The following is a 22,241-nucleotide window of genomic DNA, read 5'->3' as shown; positions in this document are numbered from 1 at the left end:
TAGGGCATCAAGGGATTGTGTTGCTTTACGGTGCCTTATATTGCTTATACACTGCTTACACCATACATACGATGTTGCACATAAGCATACTCATCACATTCTGAAGCCATATACACCTCCTGCTCTCTTAAAAGGAGAAAATAAGCAGAGGTTCTAAAGTAGAATTCTAATTTAGAATGCTTCCACATTGAATTGGCAATCCTTAATTTTTCCATATAAAAAAGCCATTTTTGATGCCTTTTCACAATGCCATTTTTGTAGCAATCTCGATGCAATGTGTTTGCATCTGTAATTGCTGTTGTACATGCTATTTTCCACCGGTGGTGTCGGTGCGACAATCCCGCCAAGTATTCAAATGTGATGACGCACGCACAGGAACTGGCATGCCAAATGCGAAAGAGCAAGCGTTTGAAATCCAAAGAGCGTCCTTAAAATTATGATTGATATGTTGCTCAATATTACTGTGCCAGATGACATTATTGGTTGTCTCGAGGCAGCCTAATTTCTCCAAACCATGCTACCACCGGTTTATCTTCTAAGAAAAATAACCACTCAATGTGCTCCTAGTAATAGCTTTGTTTTGAATGGAACTCTGGTATTGGACAGCTTCAGCCTGTGGTGAAAACACCATTTTCTTGACTTAAAAGTCTGGAAAACAAACAAAATGGTCATCAGTAGTAGAACAACACCCCACAGCCCCAATCCCATAGTCATCAATAATGATATAATACAGAGAGTGGACAGCTACAAATACCTGGCCACCATCATTGAGAACAAGTGCCCCATTGAAGAGGACAGTGAAAGGTCCACCTCAACAAGCCAGTTCACTTTCTCTGCAAACTAAGGAAATATATTATTACCAACCTAACTGTTTTGAAAGCTCACTTGCAGTTGCCTTATTGAATCTATTCAAGTTTTAGTATTGCATCCTTTGGTTCCCTCCCCACCATCAACCAGAACAGACTGGAGAGAAGAGTCTTCCTAAGCAACAAAACTGTGGGTGTGCCACAGTGCAGCCTCACAGACATCTAGCAGGGGCGGACAGACAGAAAGGGCAGAGATACTGTCGCTGACCTCACCCAGCCCCTTAACACCCAGTCTGCCATCCTACCATCTGGACGTCACACACGGCCCCCTGAAGGGGCCTTTCAAGCTCTGTTCCTGTGCCCATTAGGCTTCCGAACTGCGACGGTAGCGTCCGGTTGTCATATCTCTGTAGAACACACACATACCCTTTAGACATGGACACTGCCTCCTCCCTTTTTATATTTCGCTAGACTGATAAAATATTTCCTTGTGCGTGTGTGTATGTGTGAGTGTATTGTACTTAATGTTTTTTTTTTTTATATGTAGACAGCACCAAAAGTTTCCCTTCGGGGGGGAAAAAATCTAGTTTTTTGATCTATATTCTCAATAATGTAGAATATTATGCCTCAGGTGTTAACACCAGGGCTGTAGAGGAGGATAAACACACGTAAATGAGGCAGAACATTTAATCACCTATTTTCCATTTAAGAGCGTTGATTAACCTTTCACATTGTTTCAGTTTTCCACAAAGTTACAGTCTCCATTTAGTAAACAATGCAAAAGATAAGGCTGTTAGAAAAACACTAGGGAGGCAAGCATCCTGTACCATAGATGGCATGTATGTTATGGATCCATGTTCACTACCAATCTCTCTTCAAAGTTTCCTGCTTCTACCGCGTCATTGCACTGTATCGGCTGGTGGGCACTGCTATATGAAAATAAGTGATGTAGGCTAAGAAAAGTACAAAGAATTTTAAATAATAAAAACAAAAAATGTTTTTACTGTGTTTTTCCTTAGCTAGCTCTGCTAGACTGGACTAGCTAGATGCATGAAGCTTGATAGGCAACTAGCAAAATAGCTAACGTTATTAATAGTATTTGAGAGCTCTACAAGTATGGATCGGCTACTGAACGTTCTGTTCCAGACCTTAGAATGCAGTGTGTCAAGACCCCTCCTTTAATTCCCCAGCTTTTGGCATCCTTGGGTAATGGTAAGCATGTTTGGTTCTTCAGTAGCAGTTTATTTTGATTCATATAAACTTGTAACCTTGTGGATAAATCACTTTTGGTTTGCATTAGTTTCAGAGGCTGTTCAAACTAATCTTACTGACTATTAGTTATAGTGCTAATGATAATTTCACTTTTTTAGTGAAATTGTATTACTGCCAAAAACATTGAAAATCTGAAAATAAATTGTTTAATTCTATTGTCAGCCATTGATTACTTGCAATATTCATATTCTTACTGTATATTGATTATTTCCCCCTTATTATTCTCTTTGTAAATTTTATACAGACACATAATTTAGGATAGGTGTCATTTAATTGAGGAAATTCATATTGAAAAGAGACTGAATTAACAAATTGGTTCTGAGAGGGGACTGAATTGAGGGAACAGTTTTGAACACAATCAGAGTGAATTGATACTAAAAGATTTAATGGGAAACAAATTACATGAAAAGGAATGTATCCCACCAAAAGCATATCATATTGTACGCCAGGATGGAAAATGAGCAGGCCCAGAGTTTACCCCTTTTTTTTTTTTTTTTTACCACTACAGCACTGGTTAAAAAAATGATGTAATCGTAGCCACATCCTTAGGTAAATGCATTCACAGGCAATTAACCTACAGCCGGGTGAGTGATGAACCTACTGAGGCACATACCGATTTCTTTAACTGACAAATGTTATTAAAAAAAAAAAGTAAAAAAATAAAAAAAACTATCTTGCAGATCCCAGGTTTCAGTTGTTGACCTGTACAGAAACTCCATACCCTAAGCATCCAATTAAAGGCTCTTTCAATCAGGGAAATGGTTCTTTATTTGGCTACTCTTTCAAGTCATTATATCTTAGATTCGGAAAGACAGGTCCTAATACTGTCCTAATTTGTCCTAATACTGTAGCTTATTCTTCTGCCTAGTTGGCTTTGCAGATGTTAGGCCAGAATAGCGTTCACTGTTCTCGGCTAGAAATAGCTGTACAAAATAAGTATTGTACCTTACTGAACCCGTGTTCAGCAGTTTTCTACGACCATGAAATGCACTTTTTTTGTACGTCGCTTTGGATAAAAGCGTCTGCCAAATTAATGTAATGTAATGTAACAGGTCCTCCAAGATGTTAGTTAGCATTGCCCTTCAAGTTTATCCATTTTAATCTGCTTTTATACTTGGTCTATAATGGGCAGGCAAGGAAAGACACTCACATATTACTCCCTTATTACTGCCGTGCTGAAAAGAAGTCCAAAATGTCATTTGAGCCCAGCTCTGATTACAGGCCATTTCAGTGAATGAGGGTGCAGGTTAACAGGTGAAGGGAATGCTGGGATGCCTCTATTTAGGGATGCTTGTGTGTGAAATGAAGGTAGGTGTGTGTGTGTGTGTGTGTGTGCGTGCGTGAGAGAGAGAGACAGAGAGAGGAGGCTGCCCACCACATGTCACTGTCCCTGTCCTGTCCTAAAGGGGAGTCATCTTCCAAGGAGATCCGCCAGAGATAAAACACAGGCCCAATCTATTATTTATAATCTGCCGGTCGTAGCCAACAATATCCCAGTGCAGCCTGGCAGCAGGCACGCAGACAGGAGGGAGATGGCCACAGTGGCTCCATCAATAATACAGCAATATGTCATCATATTCCCACAGTCCGTAGTGTCAAGTGTTTGCCCACGTCAGGCCCAACAGAATCACAATCACCAGACGTACAGATTGGTCCAAAAACCACATCCGTCACCCTACCTCCAGCGGGACGAGGGAACGCCTGGTCACGCGTGCGCCCGCAACGGGACACACGTGCATCGCTGCCACACAGGCTGCCCTCACCGCCCCGCCCCTCCCCCCCCCCCACGGCCCCCCTGTCAAGCACACAGCCATCTATTGCTCATCCCTGGCCTGGCTCCAAGGACGCCTTGTGCCTGCAGACCGGCTCAGCCCAGCCGCCTGGCAGTTAGTGCCCCCTGACCACAGCTGGGAGCCAATATCTCAATTCTCTGCCCCCCCCTTCTGCTACTGAAAGAACATCCTTTCAGCCAGCAGACAGGCAGGGTCCAGTCCAGACAAACGCACACATACGTGAATATAAAAACAAACATACACCACTATGAAAACAATCATACACAAAACACAGACATATAAACATGGAAATTCAGCGAGATAGCATCTCACCAAACAAGCAATGTCTCTATGGTGGAGGTACTTCTTTACTTAGTCAGAATCCAGCTTTGTGCTGGAGCGAAAATGGCCCATATTACAGTAGAGAGGCAGGAACACTGTCCCCACCTTTCCTAGTGGAGATCCCCATTGAGTCATCTGTACCAGGAAAGTGAGGATTTAAAAAAAAAAAACCCTCACTAAGATATTACCTTATTAAAATTCACCAAATGTACATCTAAACTTGCAGCCTACTTCCTAACTTTCCCAACGACTTCACATTTCCTGGCACTTACACAAGACCTGCTTATACTGAAATGTGAAAACAGAAAGGCATCTATCGAAATATTACTCCTATAAATTACACTACAAGACCAAAAGTATGTGGACACCTGACATCCAACATCTCAACCAAAAATATGGGCATTAATATAGACTTGGTCCACCCTTTGCTGCTATAACAACCTCAATGCTTTTGGGAAGGCTTCATACTCAATGTTGGGGCATTGTTTCAGGGATTTGCTTCCATTCAGCCAGAACAGCATTAGTGAGCTTGGGCACTAAGCTTGGCTTGGCTTTCCAATTGATCCCAAAGGTATTAAATGGGGTTGAGGTTAGGGCTCTGGGCAGGCCAGTCAAGTTCTTCCACACCGTTCTCAACAAAACCATATGGAACACGCTGTGTGCCCGGGGGCATTGTCATGCTGAAACAGGAAAGGGCCTTCCCCAAACTGTTGGGGAAGCACAAAATAATCTATAATGTGATTGTGTGCTGTAGTATTAAGATTTACCTTCACTGAAACTAAGGGGCCTAGCCCAAACCATAAAAAACAGCCCCAGACCAAGGGGTGTCCAGATACCTTTGGCCATATAGTGTATCATTAACCCTGGTCATTGAGGAGCATTATAAAAAAGGAAAAAAAAAAAACTGAATACCCACGTACACACTGTACTGCTTGTTGACGTCAGCTGATTAAGAAGCATGAACTATGCTTTAGGCGTAACAGTGGACATGTGGCTATAGATACTGCAATCAGGCCCATCCAGAAGTGTGAAACTGCGTGGAAGGACTGAATCAACTGCAATGCTCTCTGGTGAGAAACTGCCCCCACTCACCTTTTTACAAACGTACCATTTCTTATGCTAATGTTCTTAAGTGAATAAACTGTAGGGTTAATGACAGAAGTGTATGAACATCAAGGAAATCAATCTTCTTTAAATTAAGTTCTGCATGATTTTGAGGAGTCCCTTATGCAAGCTGGATCTGGGCCATAAGGCCATAGAAACTGAGGTGAGAGAAGCGTAGAAACACACAGAAATTAAGCATACCCGAGGCGTTGTGGAATAAACACAACCAAAAAGGCAAAGGAAGACCAGAAACCGTAATGAATGGTTGATCTCGCTTAACAAAATATAGAGGCCCGTGTGTGGCTGTTTGGGATTGGGATCTGCTGACACCACAATCTTTAAGCCCCCTCAAAAACAACAACTTCCCTCAAAAAAGTAAAAAAAAAAAAGAAGCTTTGTTGAGAGCACAGTGCGCACACTGGTGGGGAGGGGGTGACCATGGGCCTCTGGAGACTCAGGCAGTGAGCAGGCTCCCCTTCCAAGGAGCCAGACTGTCTATTGCTTATCACTACAGAACACGGCAGCGCTGGCCAAACAATAAATTCCACAGGCGCTGTTGCTAAAAGTCGTTGAGCCTGATAGCCCGAGTAACAACACGGGCCTGTCTCTGTTGATATTCAAATTGAAAGGGGGGAGAGAAAGGGCCGGGGGCCGCTGGCCGACTGGCTGGCTGGCTGGACCTCGCTGGTGCCACCGTCTCTGCCTGGGGGAGAGGGTGCGAGACAGAATACGGGCAGTCTGGACTGTGTCACCGGGGGGAGAACACGGGCCTCCCTGCAGTATTCCCACCTTCTGCTTTTTTTAACTTCTGCATGGGTGGACTTCTCGGGTGTTATTTGTCAATCTGCCTCATTTATTTACAAGTCAAATCTGTGGATCTGTCTGTATATTTAGAGTCTAACATCCATTAGCATTTTTTTTAAAGAACACCTTAACAGACTGTTGTAAAGCACTGAAATAAAAAACTGTGGGTATTTATATGAATGCAACATAAGAAAGGAAATGAAATGTAAAGAAAATAATTTGATTAATGAAATATTTATGAATGTTAAATTCAATATATAATGGTTCAGTTTGATCAAGCAGTACAATATTCAGAAACAAATTGCAATACAGTTGTTTTTTGTTCTCTGCTCATTTGTTTTTTATAAGAAAGAAAAAAATACAAGCACACAGTGTTCTTACTGAAATGAACTGAAGGTAGTGAATTACACCAGCATAATGTTCAGGTTAGTATGCAGACACATGCCAGATAATATTCTTAAAATTCACAACTGCAATGCACATGGCTTGTGTGACAACGCCTGTGGATGTTTCGCAAATTGTCTATCGGGGGACCTAAAATCTCAATCACCGCCTTGAGAGAATGTGGAATTCAGACATAAACCTTTGCATGAATGCTCGTCAGAAGTTAGCGCATGAATGGTAAACATTTAGGGTTTGCATAACATTTTAATTAATTAAAATAAAAATTAGTATTTGCAAAACCGCTTTCCAAACACCAGCAGTTAGCCGAGTTTGATCAATACTACGACAAAGGATTCGTAGAGATAATGGAAATATGGTAACATGTTACTTGAACCTTTCGACATAAGGCTGAAAAAACGGTTATACACATGACATAACAGTGGTCACAAGATGGCATGACAGATGATGTTAAACTGTCATCGCCTTTATCGGTTAACGGTATGACAAATGATGACATAACCTGTGATCATCTGGTACGCCATCTTGTGACAGCTGTTATGCCATGTGTATAACAAGGTTATGTCACCCTTATGTCGAAGGGCTAAAGTAAAGTATTACCGAAAACGTAATTCAGGAATGTAGCTAGCAATTAGCTTGTGAACCAACAGGCCTGCTAAAAACCATTTGTGAAGGGGTCCATGGTTTCCTCGGCGCTGAAAACATATAGAACGAGCGTATAGAGCGTATAAAATATAGAACGTATAAAAAATAAAGAGACTAAACTTCAAAAGTCCAAGGTAGTTCTAAAAGATTCTTCTATACGCGCTTGATGACACCTAACTATATTTATTTCAGTACTCGGTATCTTCACTACTGTGGGATGGCTTTCACTGATATAAATATTAAAATTAAGTGGTTTTAATATTTAAAGCTTACCAACAATCACATTTGCCTGAACAAAAAAAATGGAACTGCATAAAATGACAAAAAGTTGCAAGTTAGATAGAGGTTTAGTCTACCTATCAAATTAAATGTATTATCATGCATTTAAAAATTATGTACTTTTTGTATACATAATTCCTAATTCCGATACTAAGTTGGTTACATATCCTGACTGTATATAACACACTTGGTACAGAGCTGTCGATACATATAAATACAGCTGTAATCGTTCAACTTTAACATCTGGACATGGATACAAACAAGTCCATATAAAATACTATCGATACAATTGGTGGAGATAAATAGATTCTTTTGCTGGATATAAATTCCTCAGATAAAACACAAACTAGGCAGCTAACTAGCTGGTTAAAAGTCTGGTTAAGCAATTGCTTCCTTTCTCTCATGTTCAACTAAATGACAATTCAATATTCATTTCCCATTACATTGATATCAATTACAAAGGTAGTTAGCAGAGACGCTGTGGAGCCCTCAATTTATTAATCTCTGCTTCATCATTTCTCTCCTTCCAGATAAAACACATGATTTACTGCCCATTTTTCAAATAATAAATCTTGCTTGCGGATTTTCATTTTGAAACTAATTAAAATAAGGAAATGAATAAAAGAACAAAGCGATTATTGTCGCGGATGAATCGAGCAAGTGTACGATTGACCTAGTTTCCCCGGAACTGGCAGACACAGAGTGCATCTCTGCAGCTGAGCTTTTCCAGCAGAGGGGAGAGCTGTCTGTCAGTCAGGCCTTTCTCTCGCATCTTATTCATATGCCCTCAAGATCAAAAGCAGCTGCCTGCACCAATCTGCACTTTTATATAAAATAAAAGCCATTCACACAGAGATGCTGAACCAAATGGGGGAGGGGGGATCATAAAACTTCCCAGAAAATAGCTGCTCTTATAATCAGTTTACACAGTCATTTTCAACTTGTCATGGTCTTAACCTGCTAGACTAAATTCAAATGAGCACTGGTTGAAATAAAATTTAAAAAAAAACGTGAAGGGGACACTGGTGCAATATTCAGATGAAGAACAGAGCCATGCTACGCCAGTCTGTGCACTGGCCCATGGGACTCCCGGCTACAGGGCTGAAATCCAGGCCGTGGGCTGCATCACTGCAGTCAGGACTGGAGCTTTAGCTGGATCCCTAAAGCCCCGGCCTGTGATTTTATCTCATAGCTTCTGCACATGAGCTTTACTACAATGTAAACCCACATATACACAGAAGAAACCATCCGCATTTGAGTGCATACTGAAATACGGCAGGAGTCGGCCAGTCGTCACATTCAGAATATACACCGTTTCCATATTTTTTCTTTGATGTCCATGATTTCATGCAGTAGATTCCAAGGGCCATGCAAGAGCAGTCCAAACAGATTAGCCGTGATAGAGAATTCCTGCAGAGTTCAACATTATATATGGCTGTGCTGTGCGCAGGCAGACTGCTCTCGGCAGGACCAAAGTGGAAAGGGATGGCAGCAGATTCAAAACAGGGACTCATATGTTGAATACAGGTCTTCACAGATAGCTTGGAATTAAAGATACCATTCATTTGCTGAACACAGCAGAAGCATGTGATTAGGCCTAGCCTGTAGATATATGACCTGCAATGCCTGCAAATGTATATTTCATCACTGATTTATGGCCAGCTCTCTACTTATGGCGAGGTGGGGGAAGGGGGGCGAGCAGGGAATTCTGGGTAATATAATCCGTCTGAGGATGCAATTGTAATGAGGTACTCATGGCAGATTTATTCCTCACCAGGATCCCATGTTCCCATGACAAAGCGCCACTGCTCTGTCTCTCCCAGAAATCTCATTACCGGCGCACATTCGCTGGATGTGAGGGATGGCTGTGCAGGACCAGGGCGGCCATTAATACTAATGAAGATGTGGCCATCTTTAATTACCCTTTATCTCCTGCTGGCCGTCGTTCTCCAGCTCAGATACCACGGCAAAAAAAGAGAAAGATCGGGCAATTTACCCTGATCTCTGTACCTGTAACTGTTCCAGGGGAGACACAATACCATTACCTGAACGTGAATAATATATGTTCCATTTGTGTTTAAGGCTCAAGCCAATATTATTAAGTCTGAGTTTAACAGATTCTGTTATATTTTTTCAGAAACTGTTATCATTTTAAACCATTTTATTTTCCCCTAATGTCATCTATGCAACCCTTTGCTCTATTCCCAGCGTCATTTTTAAACCAATTAAAATAATAGTAATACAAGTAACCTGAATTAGGCACAAGGAACATTTATTATGCAGACAAAAGTAAAATTCTGCACTAATTCATTTAGTTTTCCCTTTGCCACTTCACTTACAGCTAAATTCCACTGTAAGTTATTGGGGGAAAGGACAAAATGAGAACAAAGGTCAGTCCAAATGGGCCATTTGTCTGAAATACATCAAATAAATGCTAAAAAGGATATAATTTGTGACTTAAGAAATCTATGAATTTCCTAAATTTACTGAATAAATAATTTTCTAACCAAAAGACAGAGACTGCTATGACTGAATAACTGAAATTCTGCATAGCAGCGGCAAAATAATCAGTGGTAAGCTTTTGGTCAAGTGATCTTAGAGCATTAATCCATTTCGGAAATCACAGTGCTTTCACTATATGAGCAGCTGTTTAGCACACAAGAAAAACAACTGTACTGTTCACTAGGCTATAACAAGTGACTCGTTACTTTACCATGCTGGCTTTAGGATCCCTGCCACATAGTAACATTATTAAACATCCTCTGGTGTCTATCTCAACCTTGCACTGAGTATTGTCACCCTGTTAATGGCCGCAATCTTGAAAAGTACTTTCCCTGTAAGAAATGTCTTATATTTTCCAACAGGAACTACAGTTCAGTGTAAGAAAGACTACAGTTCCCATGGGTCCACGCATGATTACAGATCAACTAGCAGGACATTTCACCACATATTGAGAGATTGTAGAGATTTCAGGAGGCCTGCCAGGCCTGGATTTTTGCCTAGAACCTGGAGGAGGAGAAACTCATTTGACAAGGCACTTAAAGAAAATATTTTGGTTTTGGACGTGAATTATACCAGGAACAAGTTGTATTTTGAACCCTGAACTAAACTATTGACCTTGAGTGTGGATTGCTCTTCAGACACTTTATGGACTTGTTTGCTTTTCTATATTTAGGGGCAAAGCACCACAATACCAATATGTAGGAATTCTATTAAATTTTCTGGTGTTCATTTTCTGTCTTCTCCAATTTTTGCTAGTTCTCGCAAAACTGCATGCTCAGATTTTACAAAACGTGACACATTGACAGAGTTGTGCAGGACAGCCATTGAGTGATTATGACACTGACGGGCCCCATGACAGCATTGATAGTCAATTAAAATTACAGTCTTTAAGCACTCCTAACTCCTCAGCCAATTGCCTTAAAGACACAAAACCACTATCCCCATACATCCCTTCCTCAACAAATGAGCAAAGAGGCACTTTCTACATTGAACACACACACACACACACACACACACAACTAGATCATCAATGGTAAAATGAAGCTTGTATCTACTACTGAACATAATCAAAAGGATAAAAAGGATCTTTTAGCATTTTTTGTAATATGATTCACTAAAATATGCTTTGTTCTCTGAAAGATCTGCTTGTAGATGGAAGCACTTCTTTAATGTTTTTGGCCTTCTCCTTTGCTGCATATGTTAATCAATGTAATTTCAATAATAATTGTAGGTGAATGAATTACAACTTCAGAAGAAAGCAAATTGAAAGGACAATGAAAAAGTTCTGTAGTCTCAAACTATTTAGTTTCTTATTATCCTTATTTAAGACAATATTTATACGATTAATATGCTTTGGGAACTAAAATACAGCTGTGTCATCCCTACAAGCACAATTACATCAAATATCTAAGCAGTGGGACGCTTGTAAGTATTTAACATACTAACATGAACAGAAAACGTGTTTCGTAAAAAGTATAATGAAAACATGGATTATGAGTTAGTCATTGTGACCATTCACTCACCAGTATCTATCTTACCGGTAAGTTCAAAGAGAATCACAACAAAGAGAATCACAAAAGAAATGGCTTTTTAAAGTTTCGCCATTCAATTTGGAATTTAGAACTCATGAGTAAAGGAAGATGCTCGGTGCAAAACCAACTGCCAGACGTCCCACTGCACTTTGCTTGAGAGTGTTCCACTAGGAATAATCACTATTTACATGGAAACCAAACACACAAGTTCTATATCATGGTAAAAAAAAAAGTGTGTCACAAATTTTTTAGTTTCCATGAATCCATTTTTAATTTGGGATGTAGTTCAGAACTCAGTTGAGGGGCTGGTGGGATGTGGGTAAGGGGACAGGGATATTTGGGTGTGAAACCGTGAGGGGGACAGAGGTCAGTAGAGGTCAGTAGGTAGCGCACCTTGAGGCGGTCTTTGGGCAGGGCCACAGCTCCTTTCTTGATGACCTCTTGAACCCGCTCCACAGACAGGTCTGTTCCTGCCTGCTCCAGACGAGCACTGAAGAATCCTATCACCTGTGGAGACCAGTGCAACCGTAAAGCACCATCCATTAAACACACATGCACTTCACCATGACAAGCTAAACCACTTTCAGGTATCGGCAAACAAAGCTTGTAGAACTTGTTTAAGGGTAAAACTGAGCAGCAAGCTTTCTGAAAAAAAATAGGAGGCATCTATTCAGGAAAGTTAGGGAGGAACACTTATGAGCTGCTGAAAAAACAGATTCTTACATTGTACTACAATATACAGAACAATGAAAATATTTTACATACCTTTAGATTAGTCTAAAAAAAAAAAAGGAAAAAACTGCAATCTGTGCAACACATGGAAGCTCAAAAAAGCTGCACAAGTTGCTTATATTTTGTGTCTAAGTAGGACAACATTTTAATGGACAGCTATTGTTAAGTTTGACTGATTTTATCTTCAAATCATATACGCTTTCTCCCAAAGGCAAAATTTTGTTGTGCTGACATGTATTCTCACAGGACCATACAAGAGTCATCCCAGATACAGAGGCTAAAGTATGGTTCGCTCTCAATTTGAATATACTACACCAAATATAACATGCATGCCTTTCTTATCCATGTGAAATTTCAGACTTAACAAACAACCTCAACCCTCAGCTGACAAAAATATGGTTCTTCGCATACATTAATGTCAAACGACAGCAGCCATGCCACCATAACAAAATGATCAAGCTAAGCAGGCAGGGAGTTGGTTAGTACTTGGAAGGTACACCTGTAAAAACAAAACAAATTCTTACAGGAAGGGATGCTGTAGGCAGGTAGGGGTACTATTTCCTCTGACCTAAAATACAAATACAATGACCTATCACAGTGATGGAGGCACTATGCTGCATAATGGGCCATCCTTCAGAATAGGAGGAGTAGGAGTAGCCACTAAAACCATTCAAGACCTTCAGTGGACAACACTGCAACCACAACACTGCAACCACCACCACAATCACAGGAGTTTTGCAGCACAGACAAACAACACTGCATAACAGAGATATCACTGAACAGCTCCCTCCCAAAGGACACACTGCATAGAAATAAACAACAACATACAGATGTCTCAGATGAATATTTTACTGGCTGTGTCCAATGTAAAGCATTTACATCATTCATTAGTATAGTGCATCACACCAGTGTTACTGGAAAATAAAGAACTGTCTATGTCCCTGGAACACTGCGGTGTAGGGGTGTCAGTAGTTTATAGGCTACCTGCAAACACTTGAGGATTTTACTGTAAACAAACTTTCCATCACAATAAAATGTGTAATTAACCATTAAATCACTGCACTGAAATTTCACCATTTTGACTCATACAGTCTATCCTAAATCTACAGAAACCTCACAAGATTTTCTGTTCATTTAACCATCTCAGAACGGTTACAAAATTGCTCAAACGTGCATCTTTGAATGCAAAGGTGAGAAGGCAATTGAGAATAGGATTAGTACACTGATAAAAACATCCGCTCACTTCTTATACAGGTTTTCAAGGATATAACAGTCTCAAAAGAAATCAACAGCATGTTAGAGAAATAGAATAATTATATTCTTAATTCACATTCTCTTAAAAGCAAAAACTAGCAACCTTTCTCAAGGTTCTGGACATTAATCATTCAATACTTGAATTTATGAGCAAATTATCCAAGGATCATTAGTATTATGAAGTATTTGAATTGACAGCTGGGTACCTGAGGTCAACTGAGCAAATGTACTTTTATTTATTTATTAATTTAGTTATTACACGTCAAAAGACCCAATCAGTATCAAACACAGAAACGCAATATTTCTCGCTCCCATCTCCCTTCCAACCTTATACATTCAGAGATAATGTAGCTAAGAATTGTTTCATTGTTTCAGTGGTGAAATTAAGCTAAATTTCAGTGGTAACCTGTAAACCGGCTAGTTCATCTTCTGCAACTGAAAATGGTTTGTTGATACATTTAACCAATTCATACAAATACTCACACCCCTTTTGTAGAACCTGTTACTACTTGCCTGACACTAAAGCCAAATCGACTCACTAATACCGTAATCCTTTCAAGAACAAATGGTCTCCTAAGGTTCCCCTGCCTCACCCCAGTAGGGTAATGGGATCAATCACATTCAGAGATTACAGCATCCTACATAATGACATGCCATTTCAAAAACAATGCAAACAAAGTATGTACACACCTACTGCAACAAAAAATACAAACGTGGAATGAGACTACACACACACGCAAACAAACCCTAAATGACATAATCTGTCAAACAATCTTACATCATGTCACCTTATTGTCACCTCATCATAGCTCCTCAAGTATGCATCCCATTTACTAAGAATGCACGTCCATCTAACCTGCTGTTGGCCCGGGTCGTGGGGGAAGGGGGGGGGGGGGGGGGCTATCCCAGCATGCATTGGGCGACAAGCAGTAATACACCCTGGACAGGTTGTCAATCCATCGCAGGGCACACACACCATTCACTCACACACATACCTACGGGCAATTCAGAGTCTCCAATTGGCCTAAGTTGCATGTCTTTGGACTGTGGGAGGAAACTGTAGTACCCAGAGGACATGGGGCAGACATGAACTCCACACAGAAAGGCCAGGACCAGGATTTGAACCAGGACCTAACTTGCAGCTACCCACTGCAATAATTTACAACCAAACCCCACTCCAATCTTCCTGAGTTCCTGCAGCAGAAGAGAACTACCTGGACATTGATCATTTGCTATGGGATGCAAACACTCACCGTGTCAAGGTTCTGCATGATGTCTTGGAAAGACGGGTGAGAGCGAAACTGCTCAAAGAGCTCCCTCTTGTATAGCAGGGCATAGACCAGGTTGGGGTTGTGGTGCAGGGAGTTGGACAGGCAGGAGTTGATTATCTCAAGCATCATACGGATGACCTCCTCAATCACGTTCAGATCTTGAGCCTAGAGAAGACATTAGAAAATCAGTCACTGAGTCAACCTTGTTTTTTTTTTTTTGAACCACTGCCATTGACTTCGATGGGTATTGATAACTGTGGAGCTGGGTGACCATGCTCCTCCATCCGCCAGTCAGATCCATAACAAGAGATTCCTTACCTGAAGTAGATTCCAGCATTTACCCAATCAGGAATAACAGTGATTTACAAACTCCCACATCCTGATAATTGTTAGGGGACATAATGCCTGTAATAGGGATTCGTCAGGAATTTTGAAAAACAAGAAAACCACCTTGAGCATCCTCAGTTTGTAGTAAGTAATGATTCAAGACTTCCTGTTCAGATTTTCAACATTTCAAGTACCATGTCATTATAGGAAGTTTCAAGCAAAATCCTTGTATTTATTAGGCCACAAAAGACAGGGGATTTCCAGAATAGAATTAACGTTTCCTTTTTCTAGTTCCTTGTCAGGCAGAAAACAGGAATTTTGAATGAAGCCAACTTTGTTTCCAGTAGGCCGTTGAATGAAACATAAACAAAACAACAAAAAAGATCACAGAACCTGCCCAGTTGTGACCTTCAGCCAGAGCCAAAGAGGAAGCCCGGGACACAGAGATGTCTGTCAGGGTACAGGCACACGGCACATTTGTCATGTTGAGGGACAACGGTTGTTAAATAGCCATAGAGATGTTATCTGCATGAATAGACTTTCTGGAGTCCCTCAGGTTTGATGAGACAGTGCTCAGCAGTTCACTGTATGCAAAACAGACATACAACACCGTCTCTGTTTATAATTCCTGGAGACTGGCAATTCCATATGCAAAGGCCCAGTCGCTGCACTCTCCGGTTAGCCTTCCCCCACCTTAGCCCAGACCCACAGAGCGGAAGTCGACGCGTTCATTCCCACACTGTTTCCATCACCTCATCAGTATCTAGCAATTGTGGCTGTGGAAGTATGTGACAGTGTTCTCATGTACTGCCTCCTTACCATCAAGAACCCCCCCACCCCCGTTTTTTTTCCACACCAATGGTTTATACGGGTTTGGCCACACACCTGCTTCAGGGCTGCTTGTATTAAAGCATTTGGATAGCAAATTAGCAGCTCTGAGCATCTCAACACAAAGAGCCGGTCAATGAGGTGACTAACCTTTTCAAATTTAGTTGGACTGGGCAGGCTGATGTTCCTCTTAAGAGTGGCTTACACTTTTCCTGTACAAGAGCCCTTTTCATTTTCCCCTTCGCACGGCACAGGGGAAAAGCGTATCTCTATCACAGGGCCTGCTGGATAACCCGCAGTCAAAACCCATTAGAGCGATGTTCTAAATCGGTCTGAACGGCAGCGACGGAGGCCGCCGGCGGTGAGTCACAGACTGCTGATCGCGTCTGCGCGTCGCGGCACAGAGCCGCCGCGGGAGAGCCCCGGACAAACAGGAAGCCGGTGGGCGGAGGGTCTGTGGGACCAGCGCCGACAGAGCGACGGAGGGAGACCTGAGCGAGTGGCCCACGACCGCGAGGGAGGACGAACAGCGCCAGCCAGTCACCGCTAATCTCACCCGTGACCCGGACGGGGCAGGGGGGCCCTCTCCACACGTATCACCGCTCTAATTAAAGAACGCGCACAGGAACGTTCTCACGGCCTTTCCTAATGGACACAGCTCCATCTTGCACTGGGCAAACTGTGTCTACAGCCATTTCCTTTGGATCATATTTTTTTCCCCCTACACCATTGTTATTGGTACATGCCATTGTTTAATATTATGAATGGACGTGACATTGTAACAAGTGAGGAAAAAATAACAAACACTGAAGTATGAGATGCTCATTTAATTGCACTGTATCCATGTGATGCATACAGTGGGCTACAGCAGAGTTATTAAAACATATAGACCACATAAACTCCAGGACATGCAGGCAGTTGGTGGGTGTGGGAGGTAGTGGCTAACAGATAAAATGAGCAGCTGATACTGCTCATACTGAGCCCCACTGGAAGATTTGGGTGCTCTGAGTGTGATTAATGGGACTAAGGCGGCTGCACTTTGTGAAGACCAGTGAGCAGCAGAGAAGATGGTGGAAGTGAGATGAACTGGGGCAGAGATTCTCATGAACAAACAAGGCGGAGATGAGGGACGCTCTGCGCATTGCAAGCCGACCCAGATGCTGGTGGCAGACACAGCAAGTGTAACGGACAGGGCAGGGTGAGATCGCTGGAAAATCCGTACTTCCAACTGATTAACTCACTCTGGCAACCTTCAGGCAGCCTGGACAGGTGATAAGATCTGACTGCGAAGCAAAACAGGTGAAAATGCCCTCTGCGGGCTAAGTGTGTGACGTGCACACCCACACACCTCGCATAGCGGCCTGTCTGTGTCTGGGTATTAATTCACACTGCAAGAGCAAAGAGAAACACAAATATCAATACATTCCAGGAGAAAACTGTTAGGTTGATAGACAGAGACTGTCGCGACGACAGGAAACGTGCAATTTCACCGGGAAACACTCGTGCATGCGCTCACGTACAATCAGACCAATATCAGCAGGTAATCTGTGCACAAACAAGTTACATCACTGGCTTGGACTGAGCCCTTAGAAACGGAACTGCTAAAAAAAAAACAATACAAGTCAACTAAAGGCCATCGTTAAATCGTGAGACTCTCCACTGCTTGAAGGAAGCTGGCTGTGAATATGTGAAGCTTAGATTAGGTTCCATGGGCAGGAACTCAAAATTTCTGTCTGTTTCACAGGTCTTCAGATCTGAGGTACACACTACTGCGGGGAGACTAAGCACAACAATATAAATGCATCACAACTGATCACAACTCTTTTATGCCAGTCAAGCAGACCCTTGATTAGCAATGCCTATTAGATAGCTACCACTGTGCTTCTTAGGCAGAAGACAGTTAATGCATTATTATGGTACCAAAACTCCAAAACCGGTTCTAAAATAAAGTTTCTCTTGTTTAATGTCCATTGTGTTTGGTGGTGAGACCTGTTTGAAGAGTGCAAACTTCCTGTCTGAAACTTCCCTTTGAGAAAGATTTCCTCTAAAATTTTCCCAAAGATTTTCTGCCTTGTCCAAGGCCAGGAACACCTTTCCAGTTTGTTGACTCCAGGGTTTTCAGTTTTGGCTCAGAGCTCTCTGTGCGGAAGGCCAAAGTTACAGGCCAGGCTACACGTTTACTCCCACTAATGTCTTAGATAAGGAGCTTTCTGGGGAGCAATGAACAAGCCCCGTTATTCTAATAGCTCTGAGGGCTCCATAACCTTTCCCAACCTCGCAGCCCGTTTGCTTGGTCTAATCCCGCCAGTCTACGCAGAATTACAAGATTGGCTGCTGATTACATGTCGACTATCTTCAGGAGGTTGTCATTCATGCCACGGGCAGGGGGTGAAACGGAGTGAGAACCTGCCTGAAAAACTCTGGAGTCATGAGCTTCAAAGCGGCTTACGGCTCTAATGAAATAAGCCCACTGGCAATCTGACGGCCGAGCAGTGTGCAGCAGGCACCAAGCCTGGGGAATTCCAGCGCTCCGTTTCCATGGGCACCTATTCAAACTCTGTCTCGACCTGCGCCGTGCCTCCCATCAGGAATATTAGCCATGTTGGAGACTGTCGCCCTTGATATTAACGTCATTATGAGGCCGATAAACTATAGCCCCATTCAGTGTCTGACTGGATTAAGAACTGTAAACAGTTGTGGAAGATTTGAAATATCTCATTTCCTTTTTTCTTGTGGAGAAGGTTGTTCTGTGACAACCTCTGTCTTTTCCATTATACCGTGTAGACAGTGTCACTAATGGATTGTTACATTATCTGCCTGCTAAACAGAAACCTATTGAGTGGGAACCTAAGACTGTGGACGCAAGTTTGTTTTTTCCCTCATTCACCTCCGATCCCCCAAGACTATTTAACAAGGAATCAAGTGAAACGGTGCACTTGTTCAACCTTGTGGTGCTCAAAGCCCTACTTCTGTACCCTGATTGCTGCAGTGCGTCTTCGGCCACTTTGAACGGTGTGGGAACTGTATGGAGACACAGGCCAGGGGCCTCCTGAGCTGGACCCTCCAGAGAAGTGAGGGTGTCCTGCTAGATTTGGGTGTTCACTCCGGAAGAGGAGACCCGGCATGGGACGAAGAGCGCAACCGTGGGACAGTAGGGGTGCCTAGATCCCAGCAGCCCAGTGCGGAAGGCTAACACAAATCGATCAGCTGTCAGGAAATGGTGGCTGTGTGTTGGGGGGGGGGGGGGGTTGGGCCGTGGGTGTGAGGTGATAATTAGTTTGGCTGATGGGCAGAGGGGTGGCTCAGCGCTCCAGGCCTCCCTGCTGCCACCCTCTAAGCTTTGCTGCCACGTAATAAGATTAGCCTCAAAAAACTACCGCGCACCAGGGAATTCAGGTCAGATGCAAATGTGCGAGCTAGACGTCTGTGAGTGGGAGACGGGGGCAGGCTGATTAAATGAGTGGCGCTCCCGTTTCCCTGGTGCGAAAAAGCACATTTCCCCCCCCGATCCAGCCTACTCAAGTGCCTCCACTGTCTGGCTTCTTTATCCTTTGTCTGTGCTCTCAGGACCTTCCCACTTACTGAGCACTACAGACAGACCCACTTGTGCTTTACTAAGCTCAGCGGCCACGAGGCCGTCAGCACAACATGATACGCCCTGTACGCCTCTAAAGCGCTTTTCCGCTTGTTCTGAGGAAAAAATAAAAAAGGAATCATTGTGATGCCAAGCATTTATCAATAAGCCCTGGCAAACCTCTAGCTGGGTGCCTGACCTGAATTCCTAAACCAATTACTAAATCTCTTTTATTGGGTTTTTCACTTCCGGCCTTAGTTTTTCAGGATCACTGATAATGAATCAGCGAATCATATTTTAAAAAGCCTATAATGGTAAAAAAAAATGCTTTTTAACAAGCTGTTTTGCCTAAAATGTGATGTGTCCAGTGCCAACAACCCTCGTTATGTATTTGAATGTGAATGTGCACAGGCACAGAGGTTACTGTATAACATCACTTTACTATCTCAGTTCAAAGTAATGAGGGCTTGTTTAGAGTACATACACCAGCCTGTCAGTCAATAATAAAAACAAAAACTGATTCTAAATCCAGAAGAGGAACACGCATAGCCCAGAGAAGAGGGAGAAACGGAGAAAATGGAGAGAGAGACAGAGAGAGAGGGAAAGCACAGGGCATGGAAGTCAGCGGTCGACTGCTTGACATTTGCTTGCTGAAAGCGCAGGGGAACACCCCCCCCCCCCCCCCCCCCCCCTTAAGCGCCCGGGGTCTGCCATTACCTTATCGCCCGCAGATTAGGGCCCGTCTGGGATCAGGCTGCTGATTAGCTAATGACACGGATTTCAATACAGGCCATGCTGAGAGGGCGGCACGTCACCAGGGAGACCGTGCCAGTCTGTCACCGGCATGGAGGTCAGGGACCAGGCAGCAGGGCACAGGGTTCCCTCAGCCAACCAGGTGATGGGGTAAGCATCTTAGGCTGCACCCCCGAAAGCGAAGATGTCTCAGGAATACAGGACACGTCTATTCACTAGCTGAAACCTAGCTGGGTGGCAATGACGCCATCTCAAAATGAACTGACGTGTGCACTGATTAAATTATTTCAGATTAGCTGCTTGGTCAAACATTTGTTTTATATAGAACTCTGCTAGAGAGCAGTCTTATGAAATCTAATTAAAGTGCCCATGGTGCAATATTACGCAACAGCGCACTGGCTATGAGGGCATATCTGTGTGAGATCTGTATGTGTGCACGTGTGTGTGCGTGCGCGCATGAGTGCATGTGTGTGTATGTACAAATTAACACACATAGATACTTACTGTAAGAACTTATATTATGGTTGTTTTTCCCTTGAAGACACATACACAGAGGTTTGATTCTTCAGTGACAAAATCACAAAAGATGATCAGAAAATACCCCATACGGCAGCACACAAGACAGCAATGAAAGGATGTGGACCGGCAGCTGTACCTCCTGGTCTCCCTGAACCTTCTACAGCCCCTTGTGTGGTTCTCACCATTCTGAGTCCTTGACACACACTTTCCCTGTGTGTAAAGCCGTCAAAGCCCTACACGTCTGTGCTGATCTGGGCTTAGCAAAACAGCATCAATAGAAAACTGCACAGGAAAAAAAACTACACAGGTAAATAGATTATCACCCAGCCCTTTGCACTGTGGGAAAGGATTCCGAATCAAAATTGCTACACAAAAATAGTTGCAATCCAAAAATTAAATCTGGCCAAACTACCCTCAGGGCACAAGCCGCGACAGTGTGGTGGAGAGAAGAGAGAGGGGGAGAGAGAGATGCAGCAGAGAAGCGGACGATTTTTTGGATGCTCTAAATGGGTCAGTCTCTGACCTGCATTATGGCCTGATGCTTTCAAAATTGCGCCACTTTGGTGGAACGTTTGTAACCCCCTCGAGCCTCTTCCACTGCCAGCTCAATTAAACCAGATCAGAGCAAAGGGGGAGCCTTCGGACAATGGGCTCCATCACACAGGCCCTGTTGTGCTGAAGCTACACAAAAGCACTTCCTGTCAGAGGAGGAAACAGTACAAATCCGTTACAGTGGAAAGAAGGCCCAGAGAGGCCAGTGATTTCTTCAGGTTACAGAAGATTAGCTCTGTTCATCCAAAGTATCAAACGTTTTGGTTCTGTTACTAGCAGTAATGCTCAACTCTTTTCATGTGACAAATTAATAGCGTCCACATTCCCAGCCTTGACAACCATTTTCCTGGTGCTGATTTTAAAAAAAAGATGGCAGGGGTTGCAGTGTGGTGAAACCGGACCAGATAACCATCGGTTTGAATCCCTGGGCTGTCACACCCACTGTGAAAATGGCTTTGCTTCGGCTTAAAGAAAACTGAGCTGTCTAAATGCGTTCCAGAATTTTAAAGATGCAAGACTGCAGGCAGAACAAGGAGGAGGGCGTGTGCTGAACAAATAAATAATGAAACATAAAATAAATAAACCATGTAGCCGTCAACACCGGTCCAAGTGGAAACTTAATTAGAGCTCTTTCCATATAATTACAGGAGCGCTCATATGTCCTTTGACATTAAAGGCACTGGAAAAGTGGTGGCAGTGCTCAGATGAATGCCACTTGTGGTGAACATAACTTGGGTGTTACTCGTGCTACAAACTCCTCAGCTCTCCAGCTTAGAAGAGGAGCATATTCAAATTGGTAGATATTACATCTACATCTAAATTCACTTCAAAAAAAAAAAAAAAAATGTTCTCTAACATGCTCTTTTCCCATTTTGTCCTAGGCATACTTCCATTTTCTCATTTGAGCCCACACAGGGGAACACGTGCACGAGAAAGTGCGACACAACACAAAGTGCAATCGGATTCATGAC

General features: G+C 42.8%; 1 protein-coding gene across 3 annotated transcripts in view; it reads right to left on the bottom strand.

Moving 5' to 3' along the window:
- The window catches only part of dym (dymeclin), a 94,596-nt gene that overhangs the window by 3,910 nt on the left and 68,445 nt on the right, over window positions 1–22,241 (bottom strand). For all 3 annotated transcript variants that reach the window (XM_035391109.1, XM_035391112.1, XM_035391111.1), the window contains 2 exons: window positions 14,700–14,882; window positions 11,854–11,967 (listed from right to left, as the gene is read on the bottom strand). In XM_035391109.1, coding sequence (XP_035247000.1) covers window positions 11,854–11,967; window positions 14,700–14,882 — 297 coding nt within the window. The remainder of the gene's footprint in view (window positions 1–11,853; window positions 11,968–14,699; window positions 14,883–22,241) is intronic.

This window comes from Anguilla anguilla, chromosome 14 (assembly GCF_013347855.1).
Source record: "Anguilla anguilla isolate fAngAng1 chromosome 14, fAngAng1.pri, whole genome shotgun sequence".
Taxonomy (NCBI): domain Eukaryota; kingdom Metazoa; phylum Chordata; class Actinopteri; order Anguilliformes; family Anguillidae; genus Anguilla; species Anguilla anguilla.
Note: the sequence above shows the minus strand (reverse complement) of the source record. Positions and strands in the feature narration are given on the sequence as shown.